Source organism: Corythoichthys intestinalis, chromosome 4, assembly GCF_030265065.1.
Source record: "Corythoichthys intestinalis isolate RoL2023-P3 chromosome 4, ASM3026506v1, whole genome shotgun sequence".
In the NCBI taxonomy this organism is placed as follows: Eukaryota; Metazoa; Chordata; class Actinopteri; order Syngnathiformes; family Syngnathidae; genus Corythoichthys; species Corythoichthys intestinalis.
In genome coordinates, this window is record NC_080398.1 from 7,858,846 (window position 1) to 7,882,511 (window position 23,666).

Here is a 23,666-nt window from a genome sequence, read left to right on the forward strand (position 1 = left end):
CACATGCATTTCAGCTCCAAGAAGAAAACAATCTACCAACATCAAATTTACATACACAAGTGTTAACAACAAGCATAATAAAGTGCTTGTGTAGCGTAATCCTTTTCCACCGATATTTATTATTGATTTTATTCCACGGACGGTGATGAGTCACGTCAATGTGCGAATGCACGCAGCAAAGCTAAACGCCTGGACTCATTTATCCGTTCAATTGGCTGACATACTGACATGTGATCAGCAGAGATGGTTAGCTCTGATTGGTTCAAATGTGCATGTTTATGTTGGGCTACTTATTCATTTCCTTATGATTTAAAAAAGTCATTATTTGCACGATCTTCAAAATATATTCCATTTCACTCTGCATAATGTAAGTCATTTGTACTTATTTTTCTGAACCTATGTTACTTATATCTTTATTATTAAAAAAAAAAAAGTAAATGTTTACATCAACTTCAATTTAATATATACCGTAATTTTCGCACTACTAGTATAAGGCGCACCTAACTATAAGCCGCCACCCACCAAATTTGACAAGAAAACAGCATTTGTTCATAGATAAGCCGCACTGGATTATAAGCCTCAGCTGTCCTCGCTGTATTATGGGATATTTACACCAAAAGATATCAACGGGTAACACTTTATTTGACAGCAGCATCATAAGACCAAACCATTGCTTCAAGAAGCTTCTTTTGGCCATCACTGTTCCCTTAGGGGAGACAGTCAACCTCTGCTGCCAACACTGTTTTCATCCAACATGCTTCCTAGCATGCATTGCAGCACTACAGTTGTAAATAAATCAAAATTCATGTTCTGTGCTAAATACTTCTTCAAGTACTGTTCTAGTTGTTTCATTAATTGCTAGTTATGGAATTTGGTAACACTTCATTTGAAAGTGGCGCCATCAAACTGTCATAAGACCAACATAAATATGACATGACACTGCCATGAGCATTAATGAATGCCTATGACAGATATCATTTTGTGTCAGCCGGCAAATTAGCTCCATTTTGAATGGATGTAAAAGATCCGAGCTGGACATAAATGGAGTTAGTGACATCATTTGCCGGATGACACTTAATGGCATCTGTCATAAGCATTCATTAATGCCCATGATAATGTCATGTCATAATTACGACGGTTTTATGATGCCGCTGTCAAATAAAGTGTTACCTATAAACCCAAGTAAATCAACAAATAAGCCGCACTGGACTATAAGCTGCAGGATTCAAAATGAGGGAAAAAAGTCACGGCTTATAGTCCGAAAATTACGGTATCCAATGTTCTTAAGTAGTTAAAATTGAGATTTGGCATTCAGTATGTGAGGGAATGAGGGACAATAAAAATTAGGAGATGGAGGTTGGGGTTATTGCTGTTTTTTTAACTTTTATTTTGTATATCATTGAAAAAATACCATTTTGAATGAAAAATAAATAAAATTTCTGACTCCGCGGCGATCTTCACGTCGGGGACTTCCGGCAAGAAATTCTAGCCACTTTCACCCCTGCCCGTAAGTGCCCTGAAACCAACAGGAAGTGACTTGGAAATGCCCCATATTCTAAAGGAAGTGACCAATTAACAGGAAATAGCCCGTAAGTGGCCTAAGTCAGTTCCTGTGCATTTCAGGGCATTCCCGAGTCATTTCCTGTACATTTTGGGTTACTTTCTGAGGATTTGGGGGTATTTGAAAGTCACTTCCTGTACATTTTGGATCTTTTCCTATTGATTTCAGGACATTTTTGGGTCACTTCCTGTTTTTTGTTCTCTTCCTGTGCAACCTGTAGCCTTTCCAAGTCACTTCCTATTAGTTTTAGGGCACTTGCAGGTTATTTCCTGTTCCTTTTAGAACATTCCGGGGGCAGTACTGTAGATTTTAGAACATACCCTGTTGATTTCAGGGCATTTCTGAAGTTAGTCTAAATGGACTGGATGCATGGCAGCTCATGAGTTACCCAGCGAGTGACCTGAAATGAATAGCGAGTGAGCAACTTGCATGAAAGTGAATGGTCATCACTTGGGTACAGTAGAAGAGATTCAGTCATCGCTTAATTATTGATGAGCATCAAATTGTTATCAGCTCGGCCGATAACGCGGACCCTCAACGACACGTGAACCCGTCATAAATGGAAATCCAAGACGGTGCAAAGTCTCAGACGGGTGTCCGGCCTCGCCACTCGCAAGCGTGGCGCCATGTCGAACGCAGTCTTCCTGCTCCTTGTTGCGCTTATGGCGCGGAGCGCCGCCGCACCCGGCGGCCGCGCATCCCAACCCGCCAAGCGTCTCCTGCTGATCTCCTTCGACGGCTTCCGTTGGGACTACGACCGGGACGTGGACACGCCCCACATGGACAGGATGGCGCTGGACGGCGTCAAGGCTAAATACATCACGCCACCCATGCTCACCATGACCTCGCCGTCGCACTTCACCACCATCACAGGTGTCTTTTTGTCCTGTCACAGAGTAGCCTTCCCAAAGTATGACAGACGTCCAATCGTGTGGCGTCCAATGATCCTTTCGCCGTCAATTGAAATGATTTCATCGACATCCAATTCATTTGAAACAGGGATTTTCAGTCCCTCCCACTCCAGATGGATTCAACGTCTATTGCCGTCAGGGGCAGACAATGACTAAATAGAAGATACATTGACAAAAATCGGTTAATAAGCTAGTTATGACTTAGTTTGAATGTCAGTGTATTGACTTTGAAAGGAAAGTTGCCCCTACCAATATGGCCGCCTTGAGGCCATATATTAGATTTGATAAAATGCCAACTGTCAAAGGCCACTTCCTGTCTAAATTTGTGTCTTCTGTCCTGTGGTATCAAATATCCTGTCTTAATGTGTTCTGTGCTGGCTGCCCTGTCGTATCGTATCCTGTCCTGTCACCCCTCTTGTAGCGTGCGGTAATATTTCCTATCCTATCCTCTGTCCAAGAACTTGTTCTTGGTTGAACTTCAAGTTTGAGCTAACAAGCTCCGCCGCCCCATCTAACGCCGCATGCTGTCGCGCAGGCCGCTGGGTGGAGGACCACGAGGTAGTCCACAACATGATGTTCAACGCAAAGACCAACCAGAAGGTTCCTCACAAGGAGACCTTGAAGCGCTCCGAGTGGTGGGACAATGGAGTTCTGCCGCTCTGGATCACGGCACAGAACCAGGTGACTAATGCTCCATCCGCGTAGGCCGCATTAGCGGAACGCTCCATCCGCATTTGCTGCAGAACATCAACCAAAGTTTTCCTTCAGGGTTTGAAGACGGCCTCGTTCTACTACCCCGGAGGCGGCGCCACCTACGGCGGGCGGGCGGTCGACCGGGCCGTGGTGGAGGAGGCGGGGCGCCCCGACGACAACGAGACCGAATGGCGGCAAAACATCGACACGGTGCTGAGCTGGTTCTCCGAGGAGGATTTCCACCTGGTCACCCTGTATTACGGAGAGCCCGACAACGTGGGGCACGCGCGGGGCCCAGACCACGAGGACCGCAAGGCCATCATCCGGCAGATCGATCGCACGCTGGGATACCTTCGGGACGCCATCGCGCGTCGCGGTCTGGACGGCCACCTCAACGTCATCGTCACATCTGACCACGGGATGACCACCGTCAAGAAGCGCCCCCTGGTGGACGAGATCGTGCTCAACAAGTACTTGAATCTGCTCAAGCTGGCCAGCTTTGAAATTCTGGACTACGGCGGCTTCGGGATCCTGACGCCGCGGCCGGGAATGGAGGCCGAAGTGGTGGCGGCGCTGGCCAAGGCTCCCAACCTGACCGTCTACACCAAGGACGACATGCCCGAGAGTTTCCGCCTGGCTCGGAGCCGACGCTTGCCTCCAGTCGTGGTGGTGGCAGACCTCGGCTTCAACCTCAACTCGGTCCGTGCGTTCAGGCTGACGCGTTAATGACACGAACTGCACGCACGACAATGTAGCTACTAGCCGAACTCGTCGGCTAATCTCGGTTTTGACCTCAATTCGGTAAATGTGCTCATGCTGAGTCGCTAAAGACATCCACAATAATATAGCTCGCTGGCTCTTCAACTCAGTACATGTGCTAATGCTGACATGCTAATGTTGCTAATGGCATCTTGGTCATATGCTAATGGCTAGCAGCTTAACTCATTGGCCAATCTCTGCTCTAACCTCACTTCATTCCCTGAACTAACAGTGACATGCTAATGTAGCTAATAACGCATTTCCAATTTTGGCCTCAACCTGAATTTGGTCCCTGTGCTAATAATGACATGCTAATGTAGCTAGCTTAATAACTCACTGGCCAATTTTGGCCTCAACCTCAATTCGGTCTTTGTGCTAACACTGACATTATAGCGGTATGAAATGTTAAGAGTCTCGCTAGCTCGTGTTACTGTGTCCAGCCACTCGTAACTCTGCTGCTCTCTGTGAACTCTTGTGAACTCTGCACTCAGCCAGAACTCGCACGGCTCTTAAGTATCTGTCACGTGACTGTGACGTAGCCGGTAACGCGCTCAGCCAAGCGTACACACAACTTCCGTGGGTGAATTATGTCAAACAATAAAGGGTCACTACAACATGCTAATATAGCTAGCTAATCAACTCATTGGTCAATTTTCACCCCAACCTCAATTTGGTTCCTGCGCTAACGCTAACATGCTAACGTAGCTTGCTTATTAACTTGTTGGCCAATTTCTGCGCAACCTCAATTTGGTCCCTGTGCTAACACTAACATGCTAATGTAGCTAGTTTATTAACTCATTGGCCAAATTTGGCCTCAACCTCAACTCGGTCCCCGCGCTAACGTTGACACGCTAACGTAGCTAGCTTATTAACGCATTAGCCAATCATGGCCTCAACCTCAATTTGGTCCCTGCGCTAACGCTGACATGCCAATATAGCTAGCTTATTACCTCATTGGCCAATTTTGCTAATGTTGCTAATGGCATTCACATCCATGTAGCTAGCCAATTAACTCATCAGCCAATCTCTGCTTCAAACTAAATTTGGTCCATGCTAGGGTTGCCAACAGTCCCAGATTGTGCGGGACAATCCGCAATATAGGGAGCTCCGATTGGTTCCGTCGTGGCGACGCTACCAATCAGAACTTCCAGGCGGTCCCGCACAATCCGGGACTGTTGGCAAACCTAATATTGCTAATGACACGTCCATGTAGCTAGCCAATTAACTCATCAGTTTCAACCTCAATTCGTTCGCTCTGATGATGCTGACATGCAAATATTGCTAATGGGAGTCACCTCCATGTAGCTAGCCAATTAACTCATCAGACAATCTCCGCTACAACCTTAATTCTGTCCATGCGCTAACACTGCCATATTCCATGCTAACAGCAATCACGTCCCTGTAGAGCAAGACAATTGCCTAATTGGCCGATTTCAGCTTCAACCTCAATTAGGTCACTGTGCTAATGCTAATACACTAACATTGCTAATGGTATTCGCTTCAATGTAGCTAGCCGCTTAACTTATTGGCCGATCCCAGCTTCAACCTCCGTTCAGTCCTTGTGCTCACACTGATGCTAACATGCTAATGCAGCTAACAGCCTCCACTTCTACATAGCAATCCGCTGAACTCATCAGCCACTCTTGTCATCTGCCACCAGAGATTCATCGTGTACGTGAACAAAGGCGACCACGGCTTCCACAACGGCGAGATGGACATGAAGATGATCTTCAGGGCCTTCGGACCAGACTTCAAGAAGAACTTTGTGTCCGAGCCCTTCGACAGCGTCCACATTTACCCGCTCATGTGCCACTTGCTTGGCATCCGGGGTGAGCCCAACAATGGATCCCTGGAGCAGACCGCTGATATGCTAGTCACCGCCCATGGCGGAGGTGAGGACCGCCGGGGAACGCTTGCGACCGAACGCTCGGCATCATCCGCTGTGTTTGTCCAGCAGGAGGACGGGGAACGAGCTCGCCGTCGCCGGTGACCGTGACGTTAGTCTTCATCTTCATCTCCGTGCTGACGCTCTAACGCTCAGAACCGCCACGATGTCATCGCTGGCACCCTTGACCATCGCGGAGTCATTCACTAACAATGAACCATTTAAAGGGCATTCGGTGAACTGTAAATGCCCCAACAGGCAATGGCAGCCAATGAGTTAATTTATGAAAATGGTAATGAATAACTTAACTGTGTTTTGTGCAATAAAAAAAACACATAAACAATTTACGATTAGTAGTACTTCTTTTACTGTAAGTAGTTTTCGTCAAATATTTTGACTCCGCCTCCGAAAATACCCTCCCGTTTCAAACGGATAGGACATCAATTGCCGTCAATGGCGCCGACACATGACCGTTTACTGCCAGCCACGGACGTCTGTCGCCGTCGATGGCGGCCCGCGGATCAAGAGTTCTCCCACGCACCGCGTCTTCCAATCATTTGGTCTTGAAGAGCGAGTCCAAGTCGGTCGAGTCCGATCCCGCCGCATTCGACTTTGGGATGGCCGGGAACAACGAGGCCATCTTCCGCCTCAGGTCAGACAGCTGAAAGGAGACCAAAGACGTGTCGATTTTCACTTCGTTCCGGGAAGGCTTACGTTATCCAGATGACGTACGCTGCCGACTCCGAGCAGCTTGCAGACGCCGAAGCTCAGAAGGCCCACGCCGCAGCAGGCGTACGCCGAGCCTCGTCCCAGAGCCCGCAGGGCCAGCGCCGCGCCGCTCTCGGGAAGCGCCGCTGTCGCCGTTGCGCCCTAGGAGTTGAAAAACACACACCCGATCACCATTTTGCAGAAGTCTGCGGCTCGCGAGATGGGAAGCGTCTGCAAACGGGGACGTCACTGGCAACGCATCACTGGCACGTCGTCGCTAACCCGATGCGTAACCCTAACTTCAACCATGACCTCATCTACACTAGCTGGTTGAGGTTAGGAGTAGGCTAACGGAAGCTAACGGAAGCTCCATCAATGCTAGCTAGCGAGCTCCCGCCAGCTTCTACTAGCTAACATTGATGGGAGTGTTGTTGAAGTTAGGGTTACGAACGGGCTAGCGGGAACTCCCACTAGCCTCGACTACATAGCGCTGAAAGAGGCTAGCCTAAGCCTATTTGTAACCCTAACCCAGGTGTGTCAAAAAGGTCCCCAAAGGGCCGCAACGGGTGCAGGGTTTTGTTCAAACCCATCATGAGGACAGCCTTTCATCAATCTGGTGTCTTACAAGTGCAATAAGTTGATTGCAGTTAGGTGCTGCTAGCTTTAGCAGAAACCTCATTGGTTGAACTGTCTGTGCTGGATCTGTTAGAACAATGACCAGGACCCACTACGGCCCTTTGTGGAATCAGCTTGACACCCCTGCCTTAACCTCTACCACGCTCCCCGTCGATGCTAGTTGAAGCTTGCGGGAGCTCCTGGTAGCGTCTGCTAGCTAGCTCCAGCTACTAGCCTAATTGTAACACTAACCTCAACCACGCACCCCCACCCGACTCTCCATGAACACCATCTGGAGTTTGCTACAGCTCCCTTCCATCAGGCTAGCACCCGCCAGACTATTAGCGATAGCGGGGCGCCCCGGGCACTGTACTGGCCCCCCTTCTCTTTACTCTGTACACCTTCTGCTTCAACTCAAGAAGAGCGCCGATGACATAGCCATCGTTGCGTGCATCAGGGATGACATAGAGGAGGTGTACAGGAACCTGGTGAGGGATTTAACTAATTGGAGCCATGCAAACTATCTGCAGTTCAATAGCGCCAAGACAAAAGAGCTGGTCATTCGCAACCCTAACCTCAACCACACCCTGTCAATGCTAGCGAACGGAAGCTAGTAGGAGCTATTCGGAGCTAGCGGATGCAGTGAGAGCTAACAAAAGCCAGCAGGAGCACCCACTCGCTGTTGAAAGGGGCTCATGGTAGCTCCAATTAGCTAGAATTGACAAGAGCGTGATGGAGGTTAGGGTTACGAATAGGCTAGCTAACGAAAGCAAGCGGGAGCTAGCTAATTGGCCAATGATTTTTAAGCAAGAGAATTTTGCCGGAATTGCAAAAGTGCAAATCCTGAGATACGTTTATGTTAACAACCTATGTGTGTTATTGTAAGCACTTTGTCGTGACACGCCCCCATTTCTAGATGTTGCAAGTCGCGGACAGATTTCGATCAAGTAGGTCCAGCTGCGGCCCGCATTGCTCGCCCATCCAACCACGTCCCTTGACACAGTAAAGGGGTTGGGTTATAAGGTTTAGAGGTACGGGAGGTACGGGTTTAGGGTCGTTGAAAGCAGGGGGCGTGGTTGGCGGATCACGAACGCTTCATCTGATTGGTCACTGAAAGCAGGGGGTGCGGCTGGTGGATGACGAAGCTTGATGTAATTACTTGTTGAAAGAAGGGGGCAGGGGCGTGGTTGGCGGTGGGCTGCAGCTGGACCTTTCTCAATGATGGCCATTTTGGACCTGTGGTGCAGGAAGCAGTCGGCGATCGGTATCACCTTGCTGAAGCAGTCCGGGTTGTTCTTCTTGGCCAGAGCCAAAGTGGAGCCAAACCCCGCGATCAGGCCCAGCGACGACACGACGGCCAGGAAGACGGCACCTACACGCCGGAAGTACACAAGAGGCACACTTTCACGTCACGTGACCTTGAAAAAAGTTCACATTGGACTAGTACGTCAAGAGCAACGTCATCACGACCTTCCACAAATGAATAACAACATTTTTACATTCGCCACAATCACGTTGTTGAATGACAACTTACGACATTCAAATTCTTGGACGACATTCCTACTGTTCAATCGTTTGTATAAAGTAACTCATTAGCTGCCATTGACGTCCAATCCATTTGGACTAGGGGGGTGGGCTGCTAATAGACCCTCCCAGTCCAAATGCATTGGACGTCTACCTTCGTCAATGGCACGGAATCATCATGTTCACCTCTAATCAATTGCAGTTTGTCCTCGTCCTCATTCTGAGACGCTTTAACGAGCCGATCCTCCGCAGCGGACATGGTGTGTGGGTCCGTCTGCATCGCTGGACCGATAGGCAACAACACCCGGCGTGAAACGTTAAAAGATATTTAACAGCATTTCATAATAATTTCCTCTGTTGTTGCGTATTCATCAAATTTCGCTTCTAACGTCTTCTATTCAGAGAACAAAGGCGCAAAATTTCACCTTGAAATCAGCTGCAGTTTGCCTCCGTCCTCATCGTCTTCATTTTTTGAAAGGTTGCAAGCAACTTTCAGGTGTATACCGACAACTACTGTACAAGACCTCCACCCTTACAATCTAAACAGATCAACTTCGTATCTGTCAAGAATTTAAAATGTGCTTCACTTACACGTCCGCGTCGTCGTGTTATATATACAAGCTTAGATGTATAAATGCGGATTCGGCGTTGTGAATACCTGGCGGCCATCTTGCGTCGGGGAACGTCTCGGTGAGTGATATTCCCCATTAAAATAAGCTTAATTTGCCCCATTCTTAACTGATTTCCAAATGGTTTGTTTTATAAATTGATCCTGGCTGGATGTAGAAGTCATGTAATGAATTTTCCGACGCATGATGTAAATTTAAAGAATTTCTGACGTTTTACGTGGCACTGTTGCAAGATGGCCGACGACTGACGACGCCTGTACTCGTTGACTTACAGCGCGTAACAGGCATCCAGTTCGATATAATCACGTTTGATGGCGTTGTGACCCAATGGGGACCAGTGTCGTCAATTGTCGGCCATTTTGCGTCAGAGCCATTCTTTGAACGTCAAATAGATTTTAAAACGGTTTGTTATTTAGACGCTGAAAAGATGCCGTTATTTAAAAGTATTTGAAATGGTTTTCTTTTTTTTTAACTTCCTGCCTGAACCATAGCCACGTTATTATTCTTTAAACATCAGGGTTTCTACAGGTATCAGCAAGTCTAATTTAGTGCTTTTTAATGCCACTTTGAACTAATTAAATGCCCACACCAAACTGCAGATAGTTTCACACACACACAAAGTTTATGTAGAGTTGTCTGATAATGACTTTTAAATCGATATTGTCCAAACTCCCAAAATCAGATAACAATATCAAAATGATACGGTCAAGCCATACAATATTTTAAAACGCGTTTATCAGCCGACATTGTCAGGTAGCCGATAGTATTGGCTCTCTTATCCTGTAATGATCTTATGTTATCTTATCCCGGCTACCCGATAATATGAGAAAACTAATAAATCATGTAAAAAAAACGTTTTAACCTTCAAGTTTACATAATTTTTAATGTTTCAAACATTTAGTTTAATGCTTTTTATGGTCTGAAGTTTGACAAAATCTATTGAATGAATTTTATTTCTTTTTAATGCTTTTTGGAACCTTCCATCTAAATTTAGTACACCCAACTTCTGCTTGCTTTTACGCAGGTTGTTTCTAAATAAAAAGGATTAAAAAAAAAAAAAAAGTTAAAAGAATTCTAAACGAAAATATAAAAATAAAAACAAATATTGAGGGGGGGCCCAAACGGTGAACATGCTGGGGTCACTTCTGTGAAGTTGTTGTACCTCCACTCCACTGCTTCAAGTAAATCCGATGTTCCAGCCAAGTGTGGCGCTTAACAACAGCACCACCCTGTGGCCGTTAAAGGGACCGGCACGTTTTGTTGAAACGTCTCACGTGCACACAATGAGCTAATAAAAAAAAAAATACTGAAGAAAAAAAGGAGGCTTCAGGCTCACTTGTTTTATTTGCACGTCAATGAGAAGGTTAGCATCATTCGGGAGTACAGCAGGGGGCGCTCCAATGCGCGGAAAGCTTTCAGGACATTTAGGAGGATATCCATACAAAATCGACACGTCAAATCTCCATTGACGTCTCACGCGAGAAGGGAAGGGCTGGGGTGGAGGGCGTGGTCAAAGCTCGGTCCGGCGCGCCGGTCGGTCGGGTCACGCGACTGCGTCGACGGGCACGCCGAACGGACGCCGCGCTGTGCTTTTCAAGGGGGAAGGGGGGGACAGCGCCACCTACCGACTGGCAAAATATGGATGAAGGCTCCTAAATCAATATACAGCCACTTTGATGTACTTGCAACCATTCACGTATACTCCATAAATACCAATTTGAATGTCCACATTTGATGGACATGTTGCCCCCACCAAAATGGCCGCCGCACAGCCACGCTTTCATTTGGTGCCATAATTTCGGAGGCTTCGCTTCAATGTCATTCAACGGAACCCAATGGCATGAAGATGCCAGACGTCGTGGTGGCGACGTGGCGGCCATGTCGGTAGGGGCAATGTTTGCCCCCTCTATCTTACACTTGTGCAAATCTGCGACGCTGATAAACGTCCAATCATCTTTTCTGCCGTCAATTGATTTTAGTGAATGAACATTCATTCATTCACTCACTGCCATCCCTCCCACTTCAAAAGGATTGGACGGCAGTGCCATCAAAGGTAGGCAATCGGTTGAGACATAAGCTAGTTACGATTTGATTTTAATGTTAATGCACTGACTTTGATGGGAATGTCGCCCCAACCAACATGGCCGACAAAAGGTAACTGCGGGTCCTTGAACTAACCTTTTTAGAACCTGTGGAGTATTGGATGAATGTTTCCAAGGCTAAAGTCAACTACATAATAAGCCCGTGGACCACGTAGACCGGACGGGGACCCGGAGGCATCGCGTTCCCGACGCCGCTCACCGACACGGTACCCGACGGACAACGGCATTACATCACACGCACGGTTATGACATCATCAATACGGAAATAGGAATAGGGAGCGTCCGGGAAGGGAGTCACGTCACGTCACGTGGCTCGGAAGGAGTCCAGGAGCCACGAAAGGAAGCGTACAGGAAGTCGTTCATGCCACCGACGAGCACGCGCGGGAATTTATTTACACAAGTGAGCCCGGCAACCCGGCCGGCGTTGCTTACTCCCCGTCCAGCTACCTAAAGGTCCGGCTACCGGTACGCCCTTTGTCGAAATACAAGAAAACTCAGCAGGGGAACCATCTGGACCTGATAACTTTCCTGTTAGTACGTATATCCTACACTTGTGCCATTCTGCAACCTTTAACTGGGTCAACCATCATTTTCCCGACATCTCATGGCGCGTTTCTAGCTCATAGCTCATCAGCTGCCACCGACGGTAATGGACAATAGTCAATTTGTCCTAGAGAGTATACTTGGATGAGTCAAAACACGCTCTATTTTAGGAATGTTTTAGGTCAACTCCTGGAATTTTTTTTTTGTCACGCTCACGAAAATTTTCTGTGCATTTCTAGAAATCACTTTCTAAAAAAATCAGGTCCATTTCCAACTGGGAAGACTGGTGGTGAATGCTCGACTTTCAAGGCCATTTGGAGAACATGACCTAAAATCAACATGATGTGACACAGACAAAAAAACAACAACAACAACAACAACAAAAAACAAGAACAACAACAGGAAATTAAACCTACAATGCCCCAAAATGTACAGAAAGTGACTCAAAAGGGGTGACCGATGAACATGAAGTGACCCAGAAATGCCCAAAAATGAAATGTGACTCAAGAATGCTTCAAAAAGTCCAGGAATTGACCAAAAAGTCCCTTAAAATTAACATGGACATTAGCAAAATTAAAAATGAATTAATCTACCATTGACGTCCATTCCCTTTTGACCGGAAGAGGCGAATGAACATCGGACGTGTGGCGCCATCTATGGCGGCCGGCTAGTTACGAGTGTGAAATTGTCCTGAAGAGCATACCGGAGCCAGATCTGAATGACACGGGATAAAATGGCGTCAGGGCCGGTTTGCGTCCAAAACTTACCGGCGGGCGGGCGGCAGCAAAGCACGATGGGAATCGTCCAAAGCGATCGGGGGACGTCGCCGTCGTCCGGACAGAGACATGCAATCGACCGCAGGGGGGGGGAGGGGGGCGAGGACGGACGGGGACGGGCTTTTTCTCAGTACTCGGCGAGGGCGTGCCATTTGGAGATCTGGCGGCGGGGGTTGTGGCAGACCTCCCGCCAGTGGGCGGCGCCGGAGGGCGGGGCGCCGTGCGGCCCCAGCAGCAGGCGGCCCATGACTTGGTTCTTGGCGGTGCGGTCGAAGTCCACCACCAGGAACTCCAGCGAGATGTCGGGCAGCAGCTCGGGCGGGATGTCGTAGATGAAGGACTCGTTGAAGACCGGGTTCAACGTGCACTTCTTCACGTGCGTCTTCTTCTTGGCGATGCGTTTGCGCCCGTAGAACACGTTCACCTTGACGTACGGGTCTGCGAGCGCATGATTAGATAGCGATTATTTTCATTTCCTTCTTTTGTCGACTTTTCTAGTGACAGTGGGGCGGACTCACTGGCAGAAAGTCCGGCGACGTCCATCTTGGGGAGGTGCCGAGCCTTGAGGACCACCACGCTAAGGCGATGAGACACGGGTTGGTAGGACAACGACGCCAGCAGTTCGCCGCGACTCTCGCACTGATCGCACACAAAATGCAAAGTCACTTCCTGTCCAGGCCTCAACTCGTCACGTGAAGCATTTAAGTAGATAACTAGTAGATAAATAACGAATGAGTGGTAAATAATACACCGCACGACTCTATACAAGTGAAACCTGTCACAGATGGTGATAGTTGCCCTTACCAAGATAGCCGCCACGTAGACATGTTGTTACAACAACCTGCTGACGTATCTTGTGGCATTCAAAGATATTCACCTGAGTGATGACACAAAATGTGCGCTAACGGGTGTAAGGGCGTGCCCGTGCCGCTTCCATGATAGTAGGCACAAACATTCCAATAGTAAGTAGACAGATAACACAGATGAGCGGTAAATACGCCGCAAGGTGCTACACACGTGAAGCCTGTCATGATGGGGATAGTCGCCCTTACCAAGATGGCTGACACGTAGGCACGTTGCGACTACAACCTGTTGCTGTAGCTTACGTTTTGCATTCAAAGGTATAAGCCTGAATGACAACACGAAATGTGCGCCAAGAGGTGTAAAGATGTGCCAGTGTGGTGGCCATGATGGTGGGGGCAACAATCCCATAGTAGAAAAGTAACAGATGAGTGGCAAATAGTACGCAACACGATGCTATACGAGTGAAGCCTGTCGCAAATGGGGATAGTCGTCCTTACCAAAATGGCTGCCACATAGGCATGTAGCTACTATAACCTGCTGACGTATCTTACTTGTGGCATTCAAAGGTATACGCCTGAATGACGACACAAAATGCGCGCCAACAGGTGTAAAGGTGTGCCAGTGTGGCGGCCATGTTAGTGGGGGCAGCATTCTCATAGTAAGTAGATAGATGAATGGTAAATACGCTGCAATACGCCACACATGGAAGCGTGTCACGGATGGAGAATTGTTGCCCCCCACCAACATGGCCGCCACTTAGGAACTTTGCTTCGACATACGAGGCATACGTCTGAACGGTGCCATAAACTGTGTGCCGATGGATGTAAAAGCATGCCTGTGCGGCGACCATGTTGGTAGGGCAACACTCCCATCAAACGCAATGATCAAACACCGAAATCTGGAGTGGGACTTCTTTGTCGATGTCCAAACGCGAGCTACGATTAGAAAACAATAGGTCAACGGACGGGTATTTCTCCTCACCTGCGTGTTGCGCTTGACGATGGGCCGGCTGAGGTGGACTCGTCCCGTGCCGGGGTCCACGCCGGCCAGCGGCACCAGGGCCTCGCCGATGACGTCGTCGCGGGCGAACCGGTCGAAGCTCAGCACCAGGAAGTGCAGCGTGAGCTCGGGCAGCGAGCTGTAGGCAACGCCGTAGAAGGTGAAAGTCTCGTCGAAGAGCGGGTCCAGTGTCTTCCTCAGCACGCGGGTCTTGACGCGGTGCTTCTTCTCGGGCAGGACGGTCATCTTCACGTATGGGTCGGAGCTGCCGGCCTGCTCATCCATGGCCGGCAGCCCCCGCGCCCCCACTACCGTCACCACCAGGGCCTTCTTGGGGAAGTTGTAGTCCACCGTCAGGCTGATGGAGCCCAGGTCGGGCGGAGCCTCCGCTTCCGTTGAGCAGGAAGTGACCTGAAATGAAAGAATATGACCCACGAATGGCCGAAAATGAACAGGAAGTGACCCAATATAAATGGGATCTTGTTGCATATCACGACAGACTTACCGAGGAGGCTGGCGTCAAGGGCGAGGCCGACTCGCCGCTGCTCTGCGTGCCTTCCGGGCGACGCGGGGTTGGCGTGCGCTCAGTCCCGCGGCGGGCGCCCTGAAGTGGGAAGTCTAGGACGTTGTTGTCGGCGTCCACCAACACCATGCCTCCGGCGCCGTCGCGCTGGGGCCGGCCGGCGCCGCGCACGATGCGCTTGCTGCCGCTGAGCGACTCAGGGTAAATGCTGATCCCCTTCAGCATGTGGATGAACTTGTAGGGCGGGTCCTCGGCATCGCAGTAGCGGTCGCCGCGTAGCTTGTAGCGCCCCGACGCGCGCAGGTAGCGGCGCTGGCAGAAGGACCACAGGGCCAGCACGGCCAGAACCAGGACCACCAGAACGCCCGCGCCCACAAAGCCCGCCAGCACCGGAGACATGGCTGTCGGGCAAACGCAACGTAAGACGGGAGCACCTCCTAGCGCTAAATTCTGGATACTACATAAATAAAACATACAAAATTACATGCTTTTATTTTGACGTTGCTGCCATAAAACCGGAGCTTAGTGTAAATGCCCCAAAATGAATACAAAGTGACCCAAAATCTACAGGAAGTGATGCATAAAAACTCAAAAATGATTAGTAAATGGCCCAAAATCAACAGGAAATGACCTGTAAATGTTCCACAATGTATAGGAATTGACCCAAAAGCTACAGAAAGTGATGCGTAATGACTCAAAAATGAATAAGAAGTGATCCAAAATCTACAGGAAGTGACCTGGGAAAGGCTCAAAATCAACAGGAAGTGACCCAAAATGAACAGCAAATGACCCATAAATGTTCCGCAATTTATAGGAAGTGACCCAAAATCTACAGAAAGTGATGCGTAAATACTCAAAAATGAATAAGAAGTGACCCAAAATCTACAGAATGTGACCTGGGAAAAGGCCCAAAATCAACCAGAAGTGACTGGGGAAAAGCCCAAAATCAACAGGAAGAAACACAAAATCTACAGGAAGTGATGCGTAAAAACTAAAAAATGAATAGGAAATGACCCAAAATCTACCTTAAGTGACCTGGAAGAGGCCCAAAATCTACAGGAAATGATTCATAAGTACTCAAAAATGAATAGAAAGTGACCCAAAATTCACCCGAAGTGACTTGGGGAAGGCCCAAAATCAACAGGAAGTGATGCATTGATGCACAATAATGAATAGGAAATGACGCAAAATCTACAGGGAGTTACTGGGGAATGACCCAAAATCAACAGGAAGTGACCCAAAATCTACAGGAAGTGATGCGTAAAAACTCAAAAATGAATAGGAAGTGACCCAAATTCTACCTGAAGACCTGGAAAAGGCCCAAAATCTACAGGAAGTGATTCGTAAGTACTAAAAAAATGAATAGGAAGTGACCCAAAACCTAGAGGAAATGACTGGGCAAAGGCCCAAAATCAACAGGAAATGACCTGGGAAAGGCCCAAAATCAACAGGAAGTGATGCGTCGATGCACTAAAATGAAAAGGAAATGACGCAAAATCTATAGGAAGTGATGCATACTCCAGAATGAATAGGAAGTGACCCAAAATCTACAGGAAGTGACCTGGAAAAGGCCCAAAATCAACAGGAAGTGACCCAAAATCTACAGGAAGTGACCAAGGAATGGCCGAAAATGAATAGGATGTGACCCAAAATGAACAGGAAATGACCCGTAAATGTTCTGCAATTAATAGGAAGTGACCCAAAATCTACAGGAAGTGATCGGGGAATGGCCTAAATCAGGGTTCACTAAATCCGGACCTCGGTGCCACTTTTCCTGTCGTGTTTTCCACGTCTCTCTCCCCTAACACACCTGAATCAAATGATTATGTCATCAGCAACCTTCCCAGAAGCCTGATAATGATCCTGATTATTTGGATTCAGGTGTCTTGGAGGAGGGAGACATGGAAAACACGACAGGAAAAGTGGCACCGAGGTCCGAATTTAGTGAACCCTGGCCTAAATACACAAAAAAGAATAAGATGTGACCAAAAATCTACAAGTGACCTGGGAAAGGCCCAAAATGAACAGGAAATGACCAGTAAATTTTCCGCAATTAATAGGAAGTGATCCAACAGCTACAGCAAGTGATGCATATATACTCAAAAATGAATAAAAAGTGACACAAAATCTACATGCAGTGACCTGTAAAAGGCCATCAATCAACAGGAAGTGAACCAAAATCTAGAGGAAGTGATGCTTAAATACTCAAAAATGAATAGTAAATGACCCAAAATCTACAGGAAGTGACCTGGTAAAGGCCAAAAATCAACACGAAGTGACCCTGAAATCTACAGGAAGTGATGAGTTAATACTTAAAAATGAATAGGAAATGACCCAAATCTAGAAGTGACTGGGGAATGGCCCAAAATCAACAGGAAGTCACCCAAAATGAACAGGGAATGACCCGTAAATGTTCCGCAATTTAGGAAGTGACCCAAAATCAACAGAAAGTGATCCGAAATCAACAATATGTGACCATTAAAAAGAAGGTGACCCTATGATCAACAGGAAATGATCCAAATTGTACAGGATTTGATCCCAAAATGTACAGGAAGTGACGTGTAAGAACCCTAATACTACAAGCAAGTGACCCAAAATGAACTTCTTGGCTTTTATTGACAACGATAGACGTCCAACTGACTTCAACTCCGAGGACTGGCTGTGAATTATCATCTTTCAGCACTAGTGACAGCACTGAACTTCTAATCCATTTGAACTCCTTTGCCCCGTCCTGGTCAAAATGAATTGGACGATTAGCTGTTTAAGAAATGAGTTAGTTTGGATTTCATTTGAATGTCAATGTATTGACTTGGATGGGAACATGGCCCCTACCAACATGGCTGCCCTGAGGCCATGTTAATAGGAGCACTGAAAGGTCTGTTGACACTTCTGCTGTCAGTTCAAGTTTATCACACGTAAATGTGCAATCCATTTGAAGCGGGAGGGTCGGCAGCGAAAGAATGTTCGTTAGTCAAGTAGTGACATACTAATTTTAATTGACAGCAGAAGCATAAAAGAGCTTTCATCTCCCCCAGCAAAATGGACTTAGGGAGGCCATGTTGGTAGGGGCCACCTTTCCCACCAAAGCCAGTGCATTGACATTAAAATGAAGTCATAGCTAGCTTATTTCTCAAGCGTTTGTTTTTGTCAAAGAATATGCTATTAACTAATTGGTGGCACTATAGACGTCCAATCCATTTGAAGCAGGAGGTTCGGCAGCAAACAAACGTTTGTTCGTCTACTAGTTGAGAAACTCGTTTCAACTGAGGCTGAAGCTAAAAAGAACTATTCTTGCCCCCACCAACATGGCCTCAGAGCGACCATGTTGGTGGAGGCGACGTTCCCATCCAAGTCAATGCATTGACATTCAAATAAAGTCAAAACTAGCGTACTTCTCAAGCTAAAGTTGTCATAGCATCTGCTATTTACTAATTAGCAGCCGCTGATAGACGTTCAATCCATTCGAAGCGCGAGAGTCGGCATCAGATGAACGGATGTTGGATTGGACGTCTAACGCCGTCAATGAATTTCAGAGAGTTAACTGAGTAAAAGTCCTTTTGGGAGTAGCTAATGTGCGCAAAATTGCTAAGACCGGCAGGACAAACCAGCCAGTGTCTTAAAAACAATGACGTCATGCCACTGTGAGGCCGCACTGGGACCACCGCGTACAGACGTGACGTCAACGCTAGGCCCAATAAAACAAAACAGCAAAATATGTTTTGCGCTTATCCTTTCGAACGTCTGACGTGGGTCGATAGTGGAAAAATAAGAGTAGAAAAGCGTTGTCAAGTTCCAAAAAGAACAGAAAAGAAGCCCGAAGGAAGCGAAATGGCGGCTCATCGTCGACCGGAGAGGCGGCGGCAGGTGGAAAGAGCACCGAGCCGCAACGGGAATTCGTGGCCGAACGCGACGACGCGACAGCGGCCGCGGAAGGGAGGCGACGCCCGCACGTTTGCTCACCGTAGGGGGCTCGCAGCTCTGTCACGTCCGCCATTTTATGGCAGGGCAGGGCAGGGCAGGGCGGGAAGCGTCCAGACGACAATGACGAGGAAGGAAAAAAGGAAGGAAGGAAGGAGAGAGGAAAACGCAGCGCTCGCTTGATTTCACATCCGTCAGTCGAAAGCTAGCTGTCTGCTCCGCTTCAGTCCGGTGCGGTTCGGTTCGGGCGTCGTCTAGTCCCGTCTCGTCTGCTGTCGACCCGACTGACTGACTGACGGATGCTGAAAAGATGCAGCGAGTCTGCGCACTGAGGCCGCGCCAAGATGCTCTATTGCGCAGACGTCTCACTCGCTCGCTCCATCCACCCTCTCAAAATTCATTGAAACGTTCAAGTCATTCATTCGTTTTAGGTGTTTGTTTGTTTGTTTGTTTGTTTGTTTGTTTGTTTGTTTGTTTGTTTGTTTGGATTAAAATTTTAAATTAAAAACATAAATAATATTATAAAACAATTAAAAAAATATATAAACAATTATATAAAAAAACACTTTATTAGACATTTTATTAGAAGTGCAACAATTAATCGATTAGCTAATTAACAACTATTTTAATAACCAATTAATCGTTTAGGACCTTCTTCACCTTAAACTTGTCTAAATTCTAGAAATTATAACAAATTTCAGACATCTTACGATCTAAAGTAGCTTCTTAATGAGGCTGCAACAACTAATCGATTAAAATCAATCAATAAGTTAGTTGCCAACGAATTTGATAATCGTTTTTTTTGCCGGCAGTTATAAACAGTCCCATTTTGGTCCTTGTTTGTGTATGACGTGAGGCTGCACACGTGTGCCTGTGATTAGATCAAGAGCGAGAGAGAGTTCACTGCTACACTCAGGTTGGGTTGCTGAATCAATAATATTACAAAATGTCAAGAGTTAAATTGTCTTTTGTGTTGATAGATCCAGTGGGCCTCTGTCAGAGGTGAGTAAATGAAGCATTGTTTATATTCTTTGTTGATGAGACGTTACTACTTATCACAGAGCGCTAAGCTGGTTAGCGATCATGCTAATCAGTGTCCTCAGCATCCGTTTGTATTGTTTTGGAGAAGCATATTAGCGCTTGAGTTATTTTTAGATACAAAGTTGATTGTACATTTCTTTTTATATAGAAACCACACATATAACCCATTCATATAACAGCTTGGAGTTTAAACACGAACCCCCATTCAAACTGTAAATTGTCATACAAGAGAGTGTGCTTTGATTTTGGATTTTGTCTTCATTGTTACTCACAAAATGCCTCAAGTTTAACTGTGAAGGTAATTGGGAAAAAAGTGACATATATCCGATGAATCGAATAATCGTTTAATTAATTGGCCGATTAATCGATTATGAAAATAATCGTTAGTTGCAGGCCTACATTTTAGTAATTTATAAATGAAGTCATAAAAACAAAGAAAAAAATTTTTTTATCTTTTTATAGTGTTTTTCTTCAACAATTTCTTAATTTATAAGTGTACTTATTTTTTTTTTAAAAACTAATGAATAAGTCATATTAAACGCAACATAAAAATCTTTCATTGAGTTTTTTTGTTAGCATTTTATTAATTTATGTATAACATCAATAAATTACAATACTATTAAAACACAATAATAATCTTTGATTTATATACTGCATACATGATAAGATGATCATTAACAATATTAATTAAAATAATGTATTCATTGAAAGTGTATGTAAATGAACATTTGTTCATTCGCTGCCAACCTCCCACTTCAAATGGATTGGACGTCTACAAGTGGGAAGGAGGCTGCATCTTGACCACAGGAAGGGCACTAAGATGATTAGACGCCACATGATTGGACGTCTATCATCGTCAATGGCAGCGAAAAAGTCTCTCACACGTGTGCTCGGAAAAGTAAAAGACGTGCATCACATGACGCTAAGAGGAGTGAAATGAAATTTGAGCAGAGTGAGACCTCTGTGCAACATCCTCCTTCCAGCACTGGTACTTCTAGGCCCGACCTAAGCCCCGCCCCTGACGCAACAAAAAGAGAAAATGGCTATTTGTGGGAATGCCTTGCAAAAAAACATACAGTTCCGCTTTAGTTGGACATTAAGGTCCCCATACATTTCCAAAATGCATGTTCAGCTCCCTCCCACACAAAAGTTTCCATTCACTCCGATTGAATTTCAAGCTCGGACTAGCAAAAATGTCTATCAAAGGTTATTTTTGTTGTCCCAAAATAAACTTCCTCAAATAGCCAAAATGAACAGGTCATGACCAAAAATGTGAGCCAAAATCAACTAAAACTGACCGGATATGCCCCATAATTGAGAGGAACTGACCAAGAAACAGGAAACAACCTGGAAATGCTGTAAAATCAATAGGAAGGCATCCGAAATATACAGGTAATGATCTCAGAATGCCCAAAAATGTACAGAAAATGACTCTAAATCATAAGGAAGTAACTATTAAACAGGAATTAAAATAGCAATGGCCAAAAATGGAAAAGAAACTATGTAAATGTACAGGCATAGACCCAGGAAAGCCCCAAAATCTATAGGAAGTGAATAACTGCCGGACCTGGCTGGCTAAACTCCGACAACTCGGCCAAAAGGCCAAACTCCGCGCATTCACCTTAGTCTTAACCCCTTGTACTGACTCCATTTTGAAAGCTAGTAAAAGGCTGCATAACACAAGTTGACGATTTATTCAGGTCGACAGCGATCAAATGGCAAGGCAAAACAGCAACAGACCCAGGCGAGGAGGCAAAACGGTTCCAGGGTCACCATACAGTGGGGCAAATAAGTATTTAGTCAACCACTAATTGTGCCAGTTCTCCCACTTGAAAGTATTAGCGAGGCCTGTAATCGTCAACATGGTTAAACCTCAACCATGAGAGACAGAATGTGGGGGGAAAAAAACAGAAAATCACATTGTTTGATTTTTTAAATAATTTATTTGCAAATCATGGTGGAAAATAAGTATTTGGTCAATACCAAAAGTTCATCTCTCAATACATTGTTATGTACCCTTTGTTGGCAATAACGGAGGCCAAAAGTTTTTTGTAACTCTTCACAAGCTTTTCACACACTGTTGCTGGTATTCTGGCCTATTCCTCCATGCAGATCTCCTCTAGAGCAGTGATGTTTTGGGGCTGTCGTTGGGCAACACAGACTCTCAACTCCTTTCGCAGATTTTCTATGCGGTTGAGACCTGGAAACTGGCTAGGCCACTCCAGGACCTTGAAATGCTTCTTACGAAGCCATTCCTTTGTTGCTCTGGCTGTGTGTTTGGGATCATTGTCATGCTGAAAGACCCAGCCACGTCTCATCGTCAATGCCCTTGCTGATGGAAGGAGATTTTCACTCAAAATCTCTCGATACATGGCCCCATACATGGCGATTATTTTGTCAAATATACAACATATGAATTATTTTTTTCATGCTTTATTTGTTGGACAATGTTTAATTACTTTAATTGTGACCCTATTTGGCATGTGAAGAAATTACTTCACAGTACAGCTTTAAGAGAATGCCAATAATGTTAATGCCATCTTGTTGATTTATTGTCATAATAAGCAAATACAGTACTTATGTATTGTATGTTGAATGTATATATCCGTTTTGTGTCTTATCTTTCGATTAAAACTTTTAATCATTTGACAGCCCTAGTTTTTAGTTATCTGAGTGAAAGCAGTGAATTTGTTGTTTTTTCTAGTCACATCTGAGATGCAATTGTTAACTGTTTTCAACAATGTACATCTAAAATAAAGACATTGATTGTCTAAAAATGGTTCAATATTAGGTGAAATGTCTTGTTTTCTCATGTATACCGTAATCTTCACACTATAAGGCACACTTGATAAGCCGCCACCCAAGTTTGACACGAAAACGACATTTGTTGATAGATAAGCCACCCTGGACTATAAGATGCAGCTGTCCTCACTGTTTTATGGGATAGCTACACCAAAAGATATTAACTGGTAACACTTTAATTGACAGCGGCATCATACAAGTGTCATAAGACCAAATGAACCACCATGGAGCTTTGAATCAATTGGCTGCAAAGTGTCATTGCTTCAAGAAGCTTCATTTAGCCATCACTGCTCCCTTGGGGGAGACCGTCAACCTCTGCTGCCAACACTGTTGTTGACCAACATGCCTCTTAGCATGCATTGCAGTGCTACAGATGTAAATAACAATCAAAATTCATGTTCTGTTCTTATTTATTCAGTTGCTGTTCCAGTTGTTTCATTAATTGCTAATTATGGTATTTGGTAACACTTTGACAGTGGCGCTATAAGACTGTCATAGACAATCTTAGACAATCCTAATTGGGAAATGACACTGTCATGAGCATTAATGAATATGTATAACAGATGTCATTTTATGTTATCCGGCAAATTGTCTCACATTTGAATGGATGTACTGTAAAAGATCCGAGTTAAGTTAGTGACATAATTTGCCGGATGACACTTAACTCATTCACTCCGGGCCATTTTCACCGGTGCAACCCCCTTTGCTCCCAGCCGTTTTACTGGATTTTGACTGATTTTGCAAGGCCCACAGAAAATTCTGTTCTAATGCTACAGTGGGGCAAATAAGTAATTAGTCAACCACTAATTGTGCAAGTTCTCCCACTTGAAAATATTAGGGAGGCCTGTAATTGTCAACATGGGTAAACCTCAA

At 45.8% G+C, this 23,666-nt stretch overlaps 3 protein-coding genes across 3 annotated transcripts; 1 reads left to right on the forward strand and 2 right to left on the reverse strand.

Annotated features, from left to right (window-relative positions):
• Positions 1-1,875: 1,875 nt before the first annotated feature.
• On the forward strand, positions 1,876-6,089 carry zgc:153896 (uncharacterized protein LOC569930 homolog). The gene is made up of 5 exons (XM_057835063.1): positions 1,876-2,434; positions 3,008-3,153; positions 3,241-3,864; positions 5,585-5,816; positions 5,879-6,089. The coding sequence occupies exons 1-5, from the start codon at positions 2,188-2,190 to the stop codon at positions 5,956-5,958; spliced, it is 1,329 nt and encodes a 442-aa protein (XP_057691046.1). The 5' UTR covers positions 1,876-2,187; the 3' UTR covers positions 5,959-6,089.
• A 57-nt stretch (positions 6,090-6,146) lies between these two features.
• Positions 6,147-9,306, reverse strand: tmem242 (transmembrane protein 242). Its single transcript, XM_057835067.1, has 5 exons — positions 9,082-9,306; positions 8,843-8,938; positions 8,404-8,504; positions 6,542-6,679; positions 6,147-6,470 (listed from the first exon to the last, which is right to left on the reverse strand). Exons 2-5 carry the CDS (start codon positions 8,934-8,936, stop codon positions 6,363-6,365), a joined length of 441 nt encoding a protein of 146 aa, XP_057691050.1. The 5' UTR covers positions 8,937-8,938; positions 9,082-9,306; the 3' UTR covers positions 6,147-6,362.
• A 1,304-nt stretch (positions 9,307-10,610) lies between these two features.
• On the reverse strand, positions 10,611-19,254 carry LOC130914196 (synaptotagmin-11-like). Its single transcript, XM_057833171.1, has 5 exons — positions 18,993-19,254; positions 15,015-15,433; positions 14,492-14,920; positions 13,225-13,345; positions 10,611-13,144 (listed from the first exon to the last, which is right to left on the reverse strand). Exons 1-5 carry the CDS (start codon positions 19,024-19,026, stop codon positions 12,834-12,836), a joined length of 1,314 nt encoding a protein of 437 aa, XP_057689154.1. The 5' UTR covers positions 19,027-19,254; the 3' UTR covers positions 10,611-12,833.
• Positions 19,255-23,666: the final 4,412 nt, after the last annotated feature.

Excerpts from the sequence above, each read along its gene's own strand:
- tmem242 (XM_057835067.1), bottom strand. The coding sequence starts at position 8,936 with ATGCAGACGGACCCACACACCATGTCCGCTGCGGAGGATCGGCTCGTT. Across the intron at positions 8,505-8,842 it reads CAAACTGCAATTGATTAGAG|GTGCCGTCTTCCTGGCCGTC; the intron begins GTGAACATGATG and ends TCCGGCGTGTAG. Across the intron at positions 6,471-6,541 it reads AGCTGCTCGGAGTCGGCAGC|CTGTCTGACCTGAGGCGGAA; the intron begins GTACGTCATCTG and ends GTCTCCTTTCAG.
- zgc:153896 (XM_057835063.1), top strand. The coding sequence starts at position 2,188 with ATGTCGAACGCAGTCTTCCTGCTCCTTGTTGCGCTTATGGCGCGGAGC. Across the intron at positions 2,435-3,007 it reads GCACTTCACCACCATCACAG|GCCGCTGGGTGGAGGACCAC; the intron begins GTGTCTTTTTGT and ends GCTGTCGCGCAG. Across the intron at positions 3,154-3,240 it reads GGATCACGGCACAGAACCAG|GGTTTGAAGACGGCCTCGTT; the intron begins GTGACTAATGCT and ends GTTTTCCTTCAG.
- LOC130914196 (XM_057833171.1), bottom strand. The coding sequence starts at position 19,026 with ATGGCGGACGTGACAGAGCTGCGAGCCCCCTACG. Across the intron at positions 15,434-18,992 it reads AGAGCTGCGAGCCCCCTACG|CCATGTCTCCGGTGCTGGCG; the intron begins GTGAGCAAACGT and ends TTTGCCCGACAG. Across the intron at positions 13,346-14,491 it reads TCGTCAAGCGCAACACGCAG|TGCGAGAGTCGCGGCGAACT; the intron begins GTGAGGAGAAAT and ends GTGTGCGATCAG.